The 17,193-nt window shown below is 46.2% G+C and overlaps 2 protein-coding genes across 3 annotated transcripts in view; one reads left to right on the top strand and one right to left on the bottom strand.

The window, feature by feature from the left end:
- The window catches only part of RNF149 (ring finger protein 149), a 35,624-nt gene extending 29,650 nt beyond the window's left edge, over positions 1-5,974 (top strand). The window contains exon 9 of one of the 2 annotated variants that reach the window (XM_027554715.1): positions 4,730-5,974. The gene's annotated coding sequence lies outside the window, so the exon portion shown is untranslated. Of the gene's footprint in view, positions 1-695; positions 1,365-4,729 lie in introns of those variants that run through there. The other variant, XM_027554716.1, reaches the window with a different exon arrangement.
- Positions 531-14,307, bottom strand: CNOT11 (CCR4-NOT transcription complex subunit 11). Its single transcript, XM_027554714.1, has 7 exons — positions 13,702-14,307; positions 9,338-9,502; positions 8,705-8,857; positions 5,318-5,520; positions 3,913-4,115; positions 1,282-1,378; positions 531-1,208 (listed from the first exon to the last, which is right to left on the bottom strand). The coding sequence occupies exons 1-7, from the start codon at positions 14,216-14,218 to the stop codon at positions 1,011-1,013; spliced, it is 1,536 nt and encodes a 511-aa protein (XP_027410515.1). The 5' UTR covers positions 14,219-14,307; the 3' UTR covers positions 531-1,010.
- Positions 14,308-17,193: the final 2,886 nt, after the last annotated feature.

The raw sequence follows: 17,193 nt of genomic DNA, 5'->3' as shown, positions 1-17,193 counted from the left end.
CTGTTAGGCCAGCTTGGGTCCTTTTGAAGCTGATATATTTATAAATCCTTCCCTTTATGAGAATATCTAAGCTAAAATTTCTCATCATCTAGGCATACCGTTTTGCCAATATTACAAGGCTGGAATTTATACTAATCTTAAAACCTGCCCTGCTTGGTATATCCTTTAACTTTTGCTAAGAGTTGGACTGGAAGGTGAGTTACTCAGGTTTCTGTATAGAGTATGCTTTGAAAGTACCTCAGTAGGTGGGGGATTTCTTCAAGTAAAAACTACATCAGATGATAGAGTTCATAGAAAACTTTAATGTAAGGCACTGTTGTCCAGAGTTAAAAGAGGGGTAACAGCCCACAGGAGCCCACAGGTGGGGCACACATCCCACTCAGTGAGGACAGCTTCCCAGGACTGTCCTCCTCCCAGAGCACCGAACATCAAGAGAGAAAGCCTGGAGAACTACCAGCTATCACAGCCCCCAAAGGCAGTTTTGGGGAATCCCCACATTGGTGGACAGCCCAAGAAAAGTGTTTACTCTGTTTTAGGTCCCCGTGAAAAGCAAGCATGAGGTTACATGTGTGTCCATGGCTCACACTGGGCCCAGTGAGAAGTTCAAGGGTCAGGCTGCCATCCCGGGATGACTCCAGGCCCCAGGGGCAGGAATTCATGTTCTTAAAGAGGGTCTTCATTTACTCTCCCTAAAGCCTCATCAGAAGCCTATGACTTACATCTTAAGCAAAAATAAGCCTGTTGCTCTTCACTGCTGACGGCCTCATCTCCCGAGTGCAGTGACTTTGGGATGACCTTCCCTGTGGATAGCCATCAGCAAGACCTACAGGACGCATTCTTCCAGGTTCCCACCAAAAATTCATCTAAAGGGAAAAGTCACCCAGGGAGGCAAGACTCTAAGTGGAGAGAGTGATGTTTATGTGCATTAAACCAGGCAATCACGGGTCTGGACAGATTTAAAAAGGAAAGCACAGCACAGCTGAACAGTGAACAGGAGGTCCCAAGAGGCATCACTTGGACACCTTGGTCTCGGCAGGCGTCTCTCCGGTGTCCAGGGTCTTCAGCAGCCGGAAGAGGCCTGCGGCCTCACGGATCCTGCTGAACTCGATGCAGAAGGCCTGCACTTCTATAAACAAGTCCTGCACGTTGATGATCTTGTTACGGATCAGGGACTGCAGAAAGACGCACACGAGACGCACCAGACGGTTCTGAAAGAGGAGCCTGTGTCAGCGTCTGTTTTCAGGGCAGGTATTTATAAAGGTTACAGAAATTGTGACTTACCTGCATATATTTATCCTTAATTTGTTCACAGGTAGAAATGCAATTGGATATATAAAGGTGAATAAATTCAGGAGGTAGATCAACAGCTGTGGTTAGTCTGTTTCATAAAAATAAAGGCAGGCCTGTTAATTTCGGTCACTTAGTGAAAATTCTAATATTAATGGTTTATGCAGGTAAACATCGGAGCCACCCACCCCACTCACCCCCGCTAATAAGTGACACTTCGTTTCTCAGGTCTGCACATCATATGTAATAAGCGCTGAGCACCATGTCCCTGGGTGGTCTTGGCTGAATCATAGTTCTAGTTACCATCCAGGCTCTGACGATGTGGGCAGTTACTCCGTCTACCTAAGTAATACCAACCTGATTACACATGAGTGCTATGCAAGGAGTACTTGTGAAGGAAGGCGTGGTAGGAACTGAACAGCACAATGCATGACTGAGTACTTACATGAGGCAAATGTTTGCTCAAGGAGCAGTGTAAGTGGGAAGGATTCACAGGGCATATGACTTAAATGGAAACCCAAGGAGAGAAGTGTTCTTCAAATCAGTAAATAATCTAAGTGAAGTGTAGAATCGGGGGTGGGCGTGGCACATTACCCGAGTACAGAATTTTTTTCCCACAAGGCCCCAAGGAAACGCAGCCATAGGCTGCTGGTGACGCGTGGCATGGGGTGATGCACAATGAGGGGGGTGGGTGGGGCTCCCACAGCAGACCCCACCCTTGAAATCATGTCCACACTGATAAAAGGATCCTTGGACAAAGTGCCTACGGTCTGGTTTAGACAGTAAGTAAGCACTCAGCATGGTCAGCCTGGAGGACCCGAACAGAAGAAAGGCTCAGACGAGAAGGCGGCGGAAGGAGCAGGTTGATAGGTCTTGCGACAGAAAATGAAGGTTGAAAACGTGCTTCCTCTCTCCCTCCCCAGATCTGTGCTGCCCTAGGACACACCTGCCCTGGGCTTTCAGTTAGGCTTTTCCCACCAGCTGATTAACTTAAAAGGACTTTTTTGCGGGGGGCTTCACCGTGCAGATTTGGGGATCTTAGTCGTGTTCCCCCTCCCCACTGAAGGGAGTGAATGCTGGCCCTCAGCAGTGGAAGTGCTGAATCCTAAACACTGGACTGCCCGGGAATTCCCAGCTTAGTACAGCTATACTGCTACTGCTGCTAAGTCGCTTCAGTCGTTCCGACTCTGTGTGACCCCATAGACGGCAGCCCACCAGGCTCCCCCGTCCCTGGGACTCTCCAGGCAAGAACACTGAAGTGGGTTGCCATTGCCTTCTCCAATGCATGAAAGTGAAAAGTGAAAGTGAAGTTGCTCAGTCGTATCCAACTCTTAGCAACCCCATGGACTGTAGCCTACTAGGCTCCTCCGTCCATGGGATTTTCCAGGCAAGAGTACTGGAGTGGGGTGCCATTGCTGTCTCTGAGTACAGCTATAAGGAGGTTAAAAAACAATAATCCCCACCTTACAAACGAGTGCTCCACAAAGGTCATGCTCTAATTGAAGTGTGGTTGTCTGGTGCTCAGAATGGATCTCCCCGTAAGCAGAAAGGCCATGTGATTTAGCCCTCAAAACAGGACACCACGTGGAGGGGGTTGAGGATGAGAAGCCCAAACTGGGAGCACGCCAGGCAAGCCTGCCTGTGTGGCTGCACTACTTGTTGTCGTTGAGTTGCTAAGTCGTGTATGACTCTCCTGTGACCCCATGTGCTGTACTCTGCCAGACTCCTCTGTCCATGGGATTTCCCAGGCAAGAGCATTGGAGTGGGTTGCCATTTCCTCCTCCAGGGGATCTTCCTGACCTACACTACATATAAACAGCTTAATAGCAGGTTCCCAAGCTAACCTCCAAGTCTGTGAAATTTGTGACGTACCTAAAACTTGTAAGCAAAGTAACAAAGTGAGAAACCTCTTCTTGCTTCCCTGACAGTTGATGACAGCAGAGCAAGGAGACCAAATCAAAGAGCGGTTCAGAGAACAATGCCGGTAATTCTAGGAAGGTATTCTTGGAACTGTCTCAGCTCCTTGGCCCCTACCTTCCCATGATATAGCTTTAGTCACTAACAGAAATAATGCAACACCTGTAATTTATATAAAGACTATACAGCTTCCCAGGTGGTGCAGTGGTAAAGAATCCACCTGCCGATGCAGGAGATGCAGGAGACTTGGGTTCGATCCCTGGGTCAGAGAGATCCCCAGAATAGGAAATGGCAACCCACTCCGGTATCCTTGCCTGGAAAATCCCATGGACAGAGGAGCCTGCTGGGCTACCGTCCATGGAAGCACAGAGTCAGACATGACTGAGGGACTTGAGCACAGAGCACTAGGAATATATAATCACATATAGGGAAATACATTTTAGCAAGTAGATTTCATAGGCGGTGACTCCCCAGGTGGTCCAGTGGTTAAGACAGTGTTAAACGCTCAGAATACCCTCCACGTTCTTCCTTGGGGTGCGAAATTCATTTGCAGTTAACACTAAAGCTCAGATTATTTAATGGGTGTTCTCAGACTAACAATGCCAGGGGAAAAAAATGTTGTGAGTTTTTCCCCTTCTAATCATTTAATCAGGATCTATATACATGCCCCCACCCCCACCCAGCATTTGATGGAGTACAGAAACTTACCGATTTACAACTTCCATCGAATGTAATGACATATCCATATTGACCAGAACTGAAAAATACTCAGTGATCTGACTTGACTGCATTAACTTCAGCAACATTTCTATAGCAACTAGAGGATTGTTTTCCACTAGGTCAGGAAGTTTGGCTGGAGTGAGGCCAATATGATAAACAAGTTTGGGGTCCTTTTCCAACTCTCCAAGGAGCTAAATAAAATCAAGTTTTTTTAAAGAGAGAAAAAGAATTTAAGTTAGAAGTTCTCTTTCCTGCATATAAAAATACCCAAGTATTTTATTTTTAAAATGTTATAAAATTTACCTGCACTGAACCAACTTCATCAGTATCTTCCCTCAAACCCATGATAATCATGCTTTGATATTTTGACACTTATATTTGAATTGTCAGGTATTACAACCAGGCACCATCACTAGAGTTTATAAATAACACTGATGCCTCCTGGGCATGAAACCAGAATCAATACTGTCTGGATTTTAACAATAACATCCTTAAGTCCCTTGTAGGTAGGTTTTTTTTCTTTTTTGTTTTTGGTTATAATCAAAAATAATCGTACCAACTAGTACTACTGAAAAGCACAGACCACAGAGGTCATCAGGAAACTCAGGAACTGAAGCCTGCCCAGCACCTGGGGAGGGGGAGGTCGGGGGTCAGACTGCCTACACTACAGTGCGAGTCACACGCACTCTGTTATTCAAATATGTGTCCGCAAAAATAGTGTTTTTTGCCAGATTTGTACATTGCTTTACATACATTTTCTATGCTATTTCCTCATCTACTTGCTTGTACACACATACTCTTTCAGGACTGACTGGTTAGCAAAGTGAACTACGAACAAGGCTGTTACTTGACTCTGAAGATGGTGTTAGGTGGTAAACCGGGTTGGAAATGTACCTCCTGACAAGTTCTAATGGGAGAGAGTGCAAACTGGGTAAGATGCACCAACAGGAACTACCGTCTTGCCTGAAGGAAGTCTCATCGTCGGGCACGGGGACTTTTGAGTCCACGACCGACCAACCGTGTGATGGGCGCTGGTTTCCCTCCCTGGTGAGATGTGAGTGACTGCGGACTTACCCTCCGGGGTAAGTCAGTCCCGTTCAGCTTAGCAACAGCGTACACGAAGCACCCAGCAGCAGAGCCAGAGCAGAGTGCCCCAAAGTGAGCGCCACCTCAGACCCCTCACCCAGGGGCGAACTGATCCCACACAGAAGCTGCCAGGTGTTTGGGCACCAGACTCGTTGCCCCACCAGTGCAGCGAGCAGAGTGGGAGGCCAAACGAAGCTTCAGGGACCAAGACACTTTCCACTAGTGATCACTGGTCGTTTATCACTTTATGAGAAACAAAACCACTTGGTGAATTCAATACAGGAAAACGCTGATGGTAAACACATACCTGTGTCTGCTGAGGAGAGGACAGGGGGCTCTTGAAGGCTTTAGCCATTATTCGCTTGATCTCCACACCGGTGCTGTTCTTCACGCACATTGACTTGTCCCACTGGATCGCATGGTCAGGCTCAGTGGGGTTGAGCCAGGCCAGCTCGTCCTCACACACATGTAGCGGAGGCGGGGGGCGAATGAACTCTGGCCGAAAATGGCCTGCAATCAGAGGAGCCTGTGTGACTGCTGCTGTGGGTCGGCTGACACTCACACACTTCTGTATAAACTCCACGTCTGTGCATGCGGGCGTGCCCCGTCATGTCTGACTCTGTGACCCCATGGACTGTAGCCCTGCAGGCAGCTTCTGTCCACGGGATTTCTCAGGCAAGAGTACTGGAGTGGGTTGCTTAATAAGGACAACACGGTCACACTGATTCAAAAATCAGAAGCAGAAATGACATAAAGTCGGTTTTTTCCAGAACACAAATGAAAGAATGAAATGCTGACACAGAATTATTATACCAGAGACCAAATCTATCAATCTTTGGAGAGCAGAGGAAAGCATTACCACCCCCTGCCAAGTCCTGGTTCAATCATGGTCAGTAGCAAAAGGACACCACTTACTTCATTGGTAAGTCTTTTGATGGGAAAAATAAAACACTATTTGATCTCAGTCATCCTGTTCTCAGCACTGTTTTATTCAGAGACCATATAATGTGTACCAGTTTTATTTTTGCCTCTTAAAACCTTGCAGTAGCAAATTATGTATAGATAAAATGGGCAGGTGAGAACTATGGTTGACCGGACATTCTCAAACGAATCTGGAGAGTTTCATAAACCCATCAATTCACAAATGCTATATCATTTTAATAAAACAGTGAAAAGAAAAAAAAAAGGACAGGGGAGTGACTCAATACCTCAACTGTTATAAAGATTGATTCCTAAGATATAAATGCTCTTCAGTAAATGAAAACAAACACTGGCTGGGAGTCCTGCGCAAACTTCAGCCCCTCTTTGGTTTTCACACAGGGCCTAAGACGGCTGTCTCCTCCCATGGACCAAGCCCCAGTCAAATTTCAGACTTGGATACTCCAGTTCATTGAAAATGTCTATTTTCTGGCTAAGAATCGTCCCTTTGTCTTTTTTTGGGTTGTGTTAGGTCTCTGTTGTTACATGGACTTTTCTCTAGTTGTGGAGAGCAGGGGCTACTCTCCAGCTGCAGTGCACGGGCTTCTCATTTCCGCAGCTTCTCTTACTGCAGAGGAGCATGGGCTCTAGGGACGCAGATTTCAGTAGTTGTAGCTCCTGGGCTCCAGAGCACAGGCTCAATAGTTGTTGTGCACAAGCTCAGGTGCTCCTCAGCATTTAGGATCTTCCTGGACCAGGGATTGAACCCGTGTCTCCTGCAGTGGCAGGCAGATTCTTTACCACCGAGCCACCAAGGAAGCCCCATCCCTTTATCTTAAACTATACCATCTCTTCACCAGAACCAGCACTGAATCTCTGCAGGCTATTAACAGAAAGTGTTTTAACATTTTAGGAGATGCAGTACTTATGTGATCAAGAGAAAGTTCCCATGAGGTAAGGATGCTTGGTGTTCAGCTAGACTCGGACCTGATACCTGACCAGTCTCCTTCTTACATCCCTTTCCAGTGGCCCATTCCAGTCACAGCTGTGCCCAGGGAGCATTAAATAACCACCTCTGTGCCTTGGGCCTTCCCATACACTGTGACTAGCTGAGACTTGTTTATGCCAAAGAACTACTATAAATGGCATGAAGAGTCACAGTGCAGGTTTCAAACTCAAGGTAACCCTACAGTCTGGAGAACATAATCTTATCCCTAAGCAGAAAGCATGCTGTCATCATTAAAACCACACAGAAGCCTATAAAACCAAAAAATACAGTTCCATAAGCTTCAATAGGTGTTTTCTTTGAATTAAAGCAAGAGCCGTAAGACTCAGTAAAACTTTAATGGAGAATGATGAGATTCTCCATTATTATTCTCCATTATTAATGATGAGATTAATAAAGAGGTATAAAACAAAAAAGGTAATAAGATACAAAAATAACCTTATTTCAGGGAATGTATAGCTTTAGGTATGTAATTAAAAAAAAACTTGGTATTTTTATTAAAGAAACTAACTTTTATTGAGCATATCTACTATGTTCCAGACATCATACTAGAAGTTTCTCATTAAATTCATGTTTAACATTCTCTGGCATAAATCCCACCAATGTTTTTTTTTGTTTTTTTAGATCATTCTCCCAAGGCAATAGAAATAAAAGCAAAAATAAACAAATGGGACCTAATCAGACTTATAAGCTTTTCTTCAGCAAAGAAAACCATAAATAAAACTAAGAGAAAACCTACAGACTGGGAAAAAATATTTGCAAATGATGCGACCAACACGAACTTAATTTCCAAAATATACATAGAGCTCATCCATCTCAACTGCAAAAAAATCAACCCAATCAAAAAATGAACAGAAGATCTAAAGAGACATTTCTTCAAAGAAGACATACAGATGGCCAAAAGGCACAGGAAAAGATGCTCAACATAGCTAATTATTAGAGAAATGCAAATCAAAACTACAATGAGGTACCACCTCACACCAGTCAGAATGGCCATCATTAAAATCTACAAATAACATGCTGGAGAGGGTGTGGAGAAAAGGGAACTCTCCTTCTTTACTGATGGGAATGTAAATTGGTGCAGCCACTGTGGAAAACATCATGGAGGTTCTCAGTACACTAAAAACAGTTGCCATATGATCTAGCAATCCCACTTCTGGGTCTGTATCGACAAAACTGCAATTCAAAAAGACAACAGGCACCCTATGTTCAGGGCAGCACTGTTCACAATAGCTGAGATGGGGAAACAATCTGTCCACTGAGAGATGAACAGACAAAGAATGAGATAATGCCATTTGCAGCAACATGGACCTAGAGGTTATCAGATTAGTGAAGTAAACCAGACAGATAAAGACGAATATACCACTGCTACGTGGGGTCTGAAATGTGACACGAATGAACTTATCCATGAAACTGAAACAGACTCCCAGACACAGCAGCCGTGTGCTGCCCCGGGCGCGGGGTGGACTGGGGTTCTGGGATTAGCATAAGGGAGGAGGTCCTACCATATAGCACAGGAAACAAAATTCAGTATCCTGTGTGAAACCATAATGAAAAGAATATGAAAAAGAACATATAACTGAATCACTCTGCTGTACAGCAGAAATTACCTCAACACTGTAAATCAACTATTTCAATAAAATAAAATTTTTAAAAGATTCATCTTTCAGCATAAACGAAAACAACATGTTTCAGAACACCAGAGTCTCAGTAGGACACTGCTAAAATAAAACCAAGGATATAAAAGAATATAAAATCAGATTTACTCACTTTCAATAGGTGGCTTTGGTCCACTGACTAAAGCTTCTGTGATCTGAGAGGCAACGGAGCTGTCGAATCCAGAGTTAGACGAATCTGGGTCCGGGTCACTGAGAATGCTAGGGAAGCTGGCCTTACTTTGAGTTGGCAATTCAGACTGGCGTTCTGAAAAAGGTTAAAACAAAAAACACTTTAAAATGCGGCACAAGGAGAGTGAAAACACAAGCTCGTAACCGGAGAAACTTGTCTACAACACACAAGCAAAGGGCCAGGTTCAAGCTTTTTTGTTTTTTTCTCCAAAACTCCTACAAATCAGTCTTTAAAAATAAGGGGGGAAATGGGTTAATGACTTCAATGAGTATTTTATTTTTAAAAGCTTGAATGGGCAATAAACACCTCAAAAGATTTCGACCTCAGTAGGAACCAGGGGAAAATCTGTTAAAACACAAGATACTATTGCATACACACTGTAGTTATAGCTGTCCCTTGTAGTCATTGATGCTTATTTCCTTGTTTTCTTAAAGTTAGGAAGACACAATTGCATCATCCATAAATATATCTGTGGTCCCTGGATCTCACTGTAGAGACATCTGAATTGCAGAGCAGCCTCTGCGCATGAGTACCTGAACCGTGGCTCTGCCTTACCAGCCAGGGCGAGCTGAAGCCCGCTAATGTCCACAGACTGGCCCATGTTCCCGACGTCCATAAGGGCGATCTGCCGGGGTGTCTTTTTGAAGAGTTCCCGTGGGGGTGCCAGCATGAGCTGGGAAAGAAAAAACTTCTCTGGTGGAGTTATAGGAGGTAAAAACCCTGTAAATACACAAGCAAAAAAATGTATGACAATTTTGCTAATGGTTATTTTTAGAAATTATCTTGAGCCTGATAAAACTAGCATCTCATGTATCTTTAAAGACAATTATAATCGAAGATTTGTTTAACCAAATACATTTATGAAAATATAATTAAGGAATCATCCCAAGGACTGGTTCCAAGACCTCCTGCAAATACTAAAATCCAGGGATGCCTGGGTCCTATACATAAAAGCTGTAGTATTTGAAAGTAACCTACACACATCCTCCTTATACTTTAAACTCCAGATTACTTACAATGCCTAAGACAATGTAAATGCTATGTAAATACAATGTAAATGCTAGGTAAGTACAAAGTAAGTGATATGTAAATAGCTGCCAGAATTCAAGTTCTGCTTTGGGGAACTTTCTGGAACTCCCCCCCCCCCCACACACACACCCCCAAGGGTCTGGTTGGATCCTTAGATGCAGAACCCAAAGATGTACAGGGCCAACTGTTGTATGTCAAATGATTCACTGTGATCTGAGGTGATGTCAATGAAACTTAAGTTTGTGGAGCTATTAAGAGCTTTGTTTTCTAACATGCTTCAGTTCCTGCAAAGATAAGTTTATGTATACAGACCAAAACAAATCAAAAACTACAGTCCTCAGAAATGCTTTTCTTCTCTGCTGCAGCCAGCAACTGTGTAAAAGGTAGAGGGACAAGGAAGCAACCACTAGCTCTGCACCATTATAAGACCTTCCTCATCTGGTCCTGACGCACTCTCCTCCTCCCATTTCCCCCTCCAACGCTTGTGCTCTGCATTCCAGTTGCACAAAACCTCTTAGCTTCTCCGAGTCCTGATTTCAAAACATACAATACATGCAGCTCTTTGAATACCTGAGAGGGCCGCGCCCTTCTCTTCCCACCACCCCTCATCAAGATCCAGCAGAAACATCAGTCCCTCTCGAGGTCCCTCGGGCTCCACGGGTGTAGTTCCCGTGCCACAAGGCTCCGTGTACGTGCCACCCAGCACAGCCCTGGGTGTCAGGCCACAGTCACGTTTGTGTTTCCTCAGCCAGACTGAAGTTTCCCGAGTGTGAAGAAGCCTTCCTACTCACATTCAGATACATTTTCAACCTTGGCTCCACAGCAGAGTCACCTGAAACGCTCAAAAAACACGCACCCCCTAGATGGGAAGCTGCTGTATACATGGCACTGGGAGCTCGGCTCTGTGCTCTGTGATGACCTAAAGGGGTGGGACGGGGAGGAGGGAGGCTCACGAGGGAGAGGATGTTTGTATACATTCAGCTGATTCACACTGTTGCAGAAACTAATAATACTGTAGAGCAATTACACTCCAGTTTTAATTTTTTTTTTTTAATTAAAACTATATATATACCCACTATATATGCCCCTTGATGTACAATGTAATAAGCCTTGTCATTGACAGTCCCTCTGTTGTGGATTTAAGCACCATCTCTATCAACAGTAATCGTGGATAACACTTACTTCTATTCCTCATAACAACTCTGTGTTTGTTAGTCCCGAAACCTATATGCAGGTCAGGAAGCAACAGTTAGAACTGGACATGGAACAACAGACTGGTTCCAAATAGGAAAAGGAGTACGTCAAGGCTGTATATTGTCACCCTGCTTATTTAACTTCTATGCAGAATACATCATGAGAAACGCTGGGCTGGAAGAAGCACAAGCTGGAATCAAGATTGCCGGGAGAAATCTCAATAACCTCAGATATGCAGATGACACCACCCTTATGGCAGAAAGTGAAGAGGAACTAAAAAGCCTCTTGATGAAAGTGAAAGAGGAGAGTGAAAAAGTTGGCTTAAAGCTCAACATTCAGAAAACGAAGATCCTGGCATCTGGTCCCATCACTTCATGGGAAATAGATGGGGAAAGAGTGGAAACAGTGTCAGACTTTATTTTTCTGGGCTCCAAAATCACTGCAGATGGTGATTGCAGCCATGAAATTAAAAGACGCTTACTCCTTGGAAGAAAAGTTATGACCAACCTAGATTGCATATTCAAAAGCAGAGACATTACTTTGCCAACAAAGGTTCATCTGGTCAAGGCTATGGTTTTTCCTGTGGTCATGTATGGATGTGAGAGTTGGACTGTAAAGAAAGCTGAGCACCGAAGAACTGATGCTTTTGAACTGTGGTGTTAGAGAAGACTCTTCAGAGTCCCTTGGACTGCAAGGAGATCCAGCCAGTCCATTCTAAAGGAGATCAGTCCTGGGTGTTCGTTGGAAGGACTGATGCTAAAGCTGAAACTCCAGGACTTTGGCCACCTCATGGGAAGAGTTGACTCATTGGAAAAGACTCTGATGCTGGGAGGGATTGAGGGCAGGAGGAGAAGGGGACGACAGAGGATAAGATGGCTGGATGGCATCACCGACTCAATGGACTTGAGTTTGAGTGAACTCTGGGAGTTGGTGATGGACAGGGAGGCCTGGCATGCTGCGATTCATGGGGTGGCAAAGAGTCGGACACGACTGAGCAACTGAACTGAACTGAAGTCATGTGCAACTCTTTGCCATGTCACGGACTAGCCTGCCAGGCTCCTCTGTCCATGGGATTCTCCAGGCAAGAATACTGGATGGGTTGCCATTGCCTTCTCCAGGGGAACTTCCTGACCCAGGGATCAAATTCTGGTTTTCTGCTTTGCAGGTAGATGCTTGCTGCCTACTCTGCCAGCTGAGAATTATTATCTGCAGCTTACAGAGAAGTAAACTGAGGCAGAGACAGGCAAAATAACCAATCTATGGATTTCTTTCCTGGGAAATCTATTTACAATACAAAGTTAACAGCCTAGATCTAGTTTCAGACTCATTGCATTTGAGAATAACATTACATAAGTCACAGTTCCTTTACCTAACCCATCCTACAGAATTCAGAAGGCTCTCAGACCCAAATCCCACACTGTCTCTGTCCATCTTGGGTGGCGGGTTTGACCAGACCACACATATACACACACACAACACACCTTGCAGTCACTTTTCTGGACATTCTCAAACTTCCTGAAAGTCAGGTTCAGAACTTGCACGCTACAGATATCTCATGGAATACAAAAGTTGCCCCTTTTAGGTAACCAATCAGAAGATGCTTTAGATCCAGAAGAATTGCCAGCAGCAACAATGACTAGCTTAACTGCAGAAGCCCTCTCCTGCAGGAAAAAATTCTCTAGTATTACATTAATCCTGCCTTCACCTTCTGGCTCCCGGAATAGCAGTCCCTTCCTAAGGAGTGACTTACCTGTTTCCTCACTGCCTAAGGACTATGAGATCAAGCTGCTTCCCACCTCTGACAACCTGTTCTGCCCACTACACTGGGCCCTGTCTAAATCTCCCAGACACTCATCACCATCTTCTCCTCTATGCCGTTCTCCTCTCCTGGCTTCAGGTCTTCTCCTAAAATCAAGTCTCATAAACAAGCTCTTGAGTTACCAAAACAAAAAAAAGCAGTCTCACATCAAATCCACCGGTCTCACCAAAGTTGCAGAAAACACACCTTTTACATAATGTCCAGTAGTAGTTTTATAATCTAGGCGGTGAATTCGAGGCTGTTTTCTATCCTGTGACCCCATCGCGTTAACCAAGGACACCTAACAGCAAGAAGGTGGCTAGTATAATCCTTTGTTGTTTAGCTGGTAAGTCGTGTCCCACTCTGCGACCCCATGAGCTGTAGCCTGCCAGGCTCTTCTGTCCATGGGATTCTCTAAGCAAGAATACTGGAGTGGGTTGCCATTTCCTTCTCCAGAAGATCTTCGTGACCCAGGGGTCCAACCCGTGTCTCCTGCATTGGCAGCCGGGTTCTTTACCACTGAGCCACCGGGGAAGCCCTGCGTAATGTGTATCTCCGCCTCAACCACGTCTTCCGGTTCTGAATGACTTCTCATTGACTCTCCTGAGACTTAAAGCCGGGGGCAGATAAAGTGTGTCGTTACTTACAACTTCACACACCTCTGACGGGCTAGACGAGAACGAACCGCATGTGAGGCACAAAAGCGTCAAGCCCCACACTAAGCTGCACGGTTTGACGGCTCCTACTGTTGCGGGGGGAGCGGTTAATTTTCGGTGCCAGGAAGCTGCCACTCGTCCGTACTTGGTGGAGGGGGTGGGGAGGGAATTTCAAAAGGAGACGACGGATTTCCCAGGCCGGTGAAGGCCCAGCAGCTCCAGGAAGGCGGTCCCAGCCGTACCTGAGAGGGGCGGCCGGTCGGGTTCCTGGCCGCCGCGGGCGGGCGGCGCGGGGTTAAGCAGGTGCGCGAAGCTGGCGGCGAAGGGGTTGGCGGCGAGCGGCTCGGTGCGGTACATCTCCCAGAGCAGGTAGAGCGCCGTGAGGCGCTGCGCCGCGCTGGGTAGCAGGTCCGGCTGCTGCAGCAGCATCACGAGCACCGAGCCCAGGCGGAAGTGGTCGGCTTTGCTGAAGTAGTGGTGGAAGGCGGTGGACAGGCCCTCGAAGGTGCTGCCGCCGCCCGCCTCCTCCGAGATGATGCTCAGCAGGCTCGAGAGCTCCTTCGGGGTCAGGCTCATCCTGCCCGCGGGGCCCCCAGGGCCTCCGCTCCCCGGCCCGGGGACGCCCGCTCCGCCTCTGCCGCCGGAGCCCGAGCCTCCCGGGCCGCTCCTGGACGCCGACCCCGCCGCTTCCCGGGTTCCCCTTTGCTCCGCGGCGGTGAGAAGCCGGCCAGATGACGCGCTTGCCCCGCCGCCGGGCATCAACCTCTTTCCCCCGTCCTGCTTCACGGCCGGAGGGGCCCTGGCGCCGGCTCGCTCCGTCCCTGCGGCCGTAAAGCGCGCTGTGGCACGACAGCGTCGCAAACAAAACAAGCCTGGAACCCAGCCGGCAATAGAAGAGAGGGCAGCGCGCAGCCAGAGCGAGGCTGCTGGAGCCAGGCCAGGGAGAAGATCCCGAGACGCCGAGGGGGCGGAGCAAAAAGCCGGAAATTGAGGCGGGGCTTGGAGGAGGGGCCGAGCCGCCGGCGGGGCCCGGATCTCGCCCTGCGGAAGTCTCGCGGAGCCCCAGAGCAGAGCTGAGTTGTCATCTGCGCGTGCGCGAGCGAGAGGCGCACCCCTCCCCTCCCCCCCCCCCCCCCCCCCCCCCCGCCGGCAGTGTGCCCCGGAGAAACCATTGTCCAGATAAGCCTCTGGAAAATGCTTATTAGAAACTGAAAAACTCTCTTAATTAACACACATGACTATTCATGGTAGAAGATTTTTTAAATGCAAATAACTATAGACCACGCGTTTCTCATAACCAAAATTAATTTTCAATCCTACACTATGTGAAGAAATGGAGTCATACTGCACACGAGCTGTTGTACGGAGTTGTTTTAACAAAATTTCCGGAAAATGTTTTCAGAAAGCAGAAACACCTGCCCAGGTGACTAGGGCTCGCTCCAGGCTGGGAACCACCGAGTGGTGTGACCCAGACTTGCTCGGTTCCTCCCTTAGACCTGCAAAACCCTGCAGGGATTCCTGCCAGGGAATTTGGGAATCTCAAGTTTGGGAAATCCCGTGTGACCTAACTAATGCTGGCAACTGGAGAATTCTCTAGTTCAGTGCCTCCTTAGTTCTAAAATAAAATGGAAAGAAGAGAAATTGGTTGGTCATTGAAGATGCCTATTCTGAAGACTTCTTGAATTGACTATTAGAGGGACTTTACTGGTGGACCAGTGGCTAAAACTCTGTCCTCCCCATACAGGGGGCCTGGATTGGATCCCAGGTCAGGGAGCTGAGATCACGCATGATGCAATGAAGAGCAAAGACTCCATGTGCCACAACAAAGGCCTGGCGCAGCTAAATGCATTTTTTTTAAGTTTAAAAAATGGTTAGATATCTCTCTAGAAAGGTCCTGCCGGTTAAGAGCAGCACACATGACTTGCTAACTTGGGAAACTGATTTAAATTATCTTGAAGGTATTCTTATTTACTACAGTAAATAAACTTCATTGTGTTTGGGAGGTCTGTTTGTTACTGGGGTTTGGTCTTTTTATTTTTGTACTGAAGATTTTTGTTTTTGTTTGTTTATCTATTTAGGCTGTGCCAGGTCTGGCCAGGTGTGGCATGCTGGACCTTTAGTAGTGGGATCTAGTTCCCTGACCAGGGATCAAATCCAAGTCACTTGTGTTGGGAGCACAGAGTCTTAGCCACCACACCACCAGGAAAGTCCCTCTAATAGTCAATTCAAGAAGTGAGTCCAGTTTTACTGTGTTTTTTTTTTTTTAAGTTGTTTCAAAATATTTGAACATTATGTGCCCCCCAAGCCCCAATAAACTTTTTTTTTTTTTTTCTGTAGGAACAGTTTCAAAATTAGGTTGATGTTAAAAAGAACCCCAGAGGCCCCAGATGGAGTCACTTCTCCTAGGTCACACCACTAACCTAACTAAAACTTCATCCTCCCCCAGAAAGTATGAATGCTAGTCAATCGGTTGTAGCCGACTCTTTGCAACCTCAGGGACTGCAGCCAATCAGACTCTTCCGTCCATGGAATTCTCCAGGCAAGAATACTCGAGTGGGTTGCCATTCCCTCCTCCAGGGGATCTTCCTGATCCATGGTTGAACCCCAGTCTCCCGCATAGAAGGCAGATTCTTTACCGTCTCAGCCACCAGGGAAGCCAAAATGTAGGCTTAACCAGAAATTTTCTAGTCTGCATCAATGAGGTAATTGGTCATCTGGACCCTCTCTATCCCCCAAAGGAAGATGAGGTAGCCTGCCACAAAGACCCCTTCCGTTCCCCATAACCAAGTTGTGTGCTGTGCTCAGTTGCTTCAGTCATGTCCAACTCTTTTACCTGCCAGGCTCCTCTGTCTGTGGAATTCTCCAGGCAAGAATACTGGAGTGGGTTGCCGTGCCCTCCTCCAGGGGATTTTCTTGACCCAGGGAGTGAATCTGCATCACTTGCGTTGCGGGCGGGTTCTTTACCCACTGAGCCACCTAAGAAGCCCCATAAACGAGTTACCTATGCCTGAAATAACGTTTTTTTGCTGATGAGTTCCTTGTCTTGCCTTTGAAAACATTTCCTTTCCTAAAGCTGTTGGGAGCTCCTCTCTACTTCCTGAATGGGATGCTGCCTCACTTGTGAATGGTTCAGTAAAACCAATTAGATCTCTGAAATGTACCCGGTTGTATTTTTGTTATTTAACAGCAGTATCCAGGGTTTCCTGCATGTTCCCTGAAAACAACTCACAGGTCCTGGAAACAAATAACCACAAACATAAATCTGTCCTCTCATAGTTCTGGAAGCTAAAGTTCCAAAATGAAGGTATGAGCAGAGCCAGGCTCTACACCCTTGAAGGCTGTAGCGAAGAATACCTCTTTGTCTCCTGGCTCCCAGTGATGTCCATTGGTGTCTGGCGTCCTTTCTCTTATGCTTCTGCCATTCCCATCTCTGCCTCTGAGGTCAGGTGGCCTTTTTTTATATTAATGTTCATTGGAGTATAGTTGCTTTACAATGTTGCATTACTTTCTACTGAACAGCAAAGTGAATATATATATATATATATCTTCTCTTTTTTGGATTCCCTTCCCATTCATTTTTTTAAACTCAGCTTTATTGATATGTATTGATATATAACATTGTATAAGTTTCAGGTGTATAGCATATAATGTTTTGATATATGGTGCTGGAGAATATGCTTGAGGGTCCCTTGGATAGCAAGGAGATCCAGTCAGTCAATCCTAAAGGAAATAAA

This window comes from Bos indicus x Bos taurus, chromosome 11, assembly GCF_003369695.1.
Source record: "Bos indicus x Bos taurus breed Angus x Brahman F1 hybrid chromosome 11, Bos_hybrid_MaternalHap_v2.0, whole genome shotgun sequence".
Taxonomy (NCBI): domain Eukaryota; kingdom Metazoa; phylum Chordata; class Mammalia; order Artiodactyla; family Bovidae; genus Bos; species Bos indicus x Bos taurus.
The sequence above is the reverse complement of the archived record's forward strand: the minus strand, read 5'-3'. Positions and strand labels throughout refer to the sequence as shown.

What these genes read in the sequence shown, in the direction of transcription:
- CNOT11 (XM_027554714.1), bottom strand. Translation starts at nt 14,218, where the DNA reads ATGCCCGGCGGCGGGGCAAGCGCGTCATCTGGCCGGCTTCTCACCGCC. An exon ending in GCTTCAGCTCGCCCTGGCTG is followed by an intron (nt 8,858 to 9,337) that starts GTAAGGCAGAGC and finishes AACCTTTTTCAG; the next exon opens with AACGCCAGTCTGAATTGCCA. An exon ending in CCTCTCCTCAGCAGACACAG is followed by an intron (nt 4,116 to 5,317) that starts GTATGTGTTTAC and finishes GATTTTATTTAG; the next exon opens with CTCCTTGGAGAGTTGGAAAA.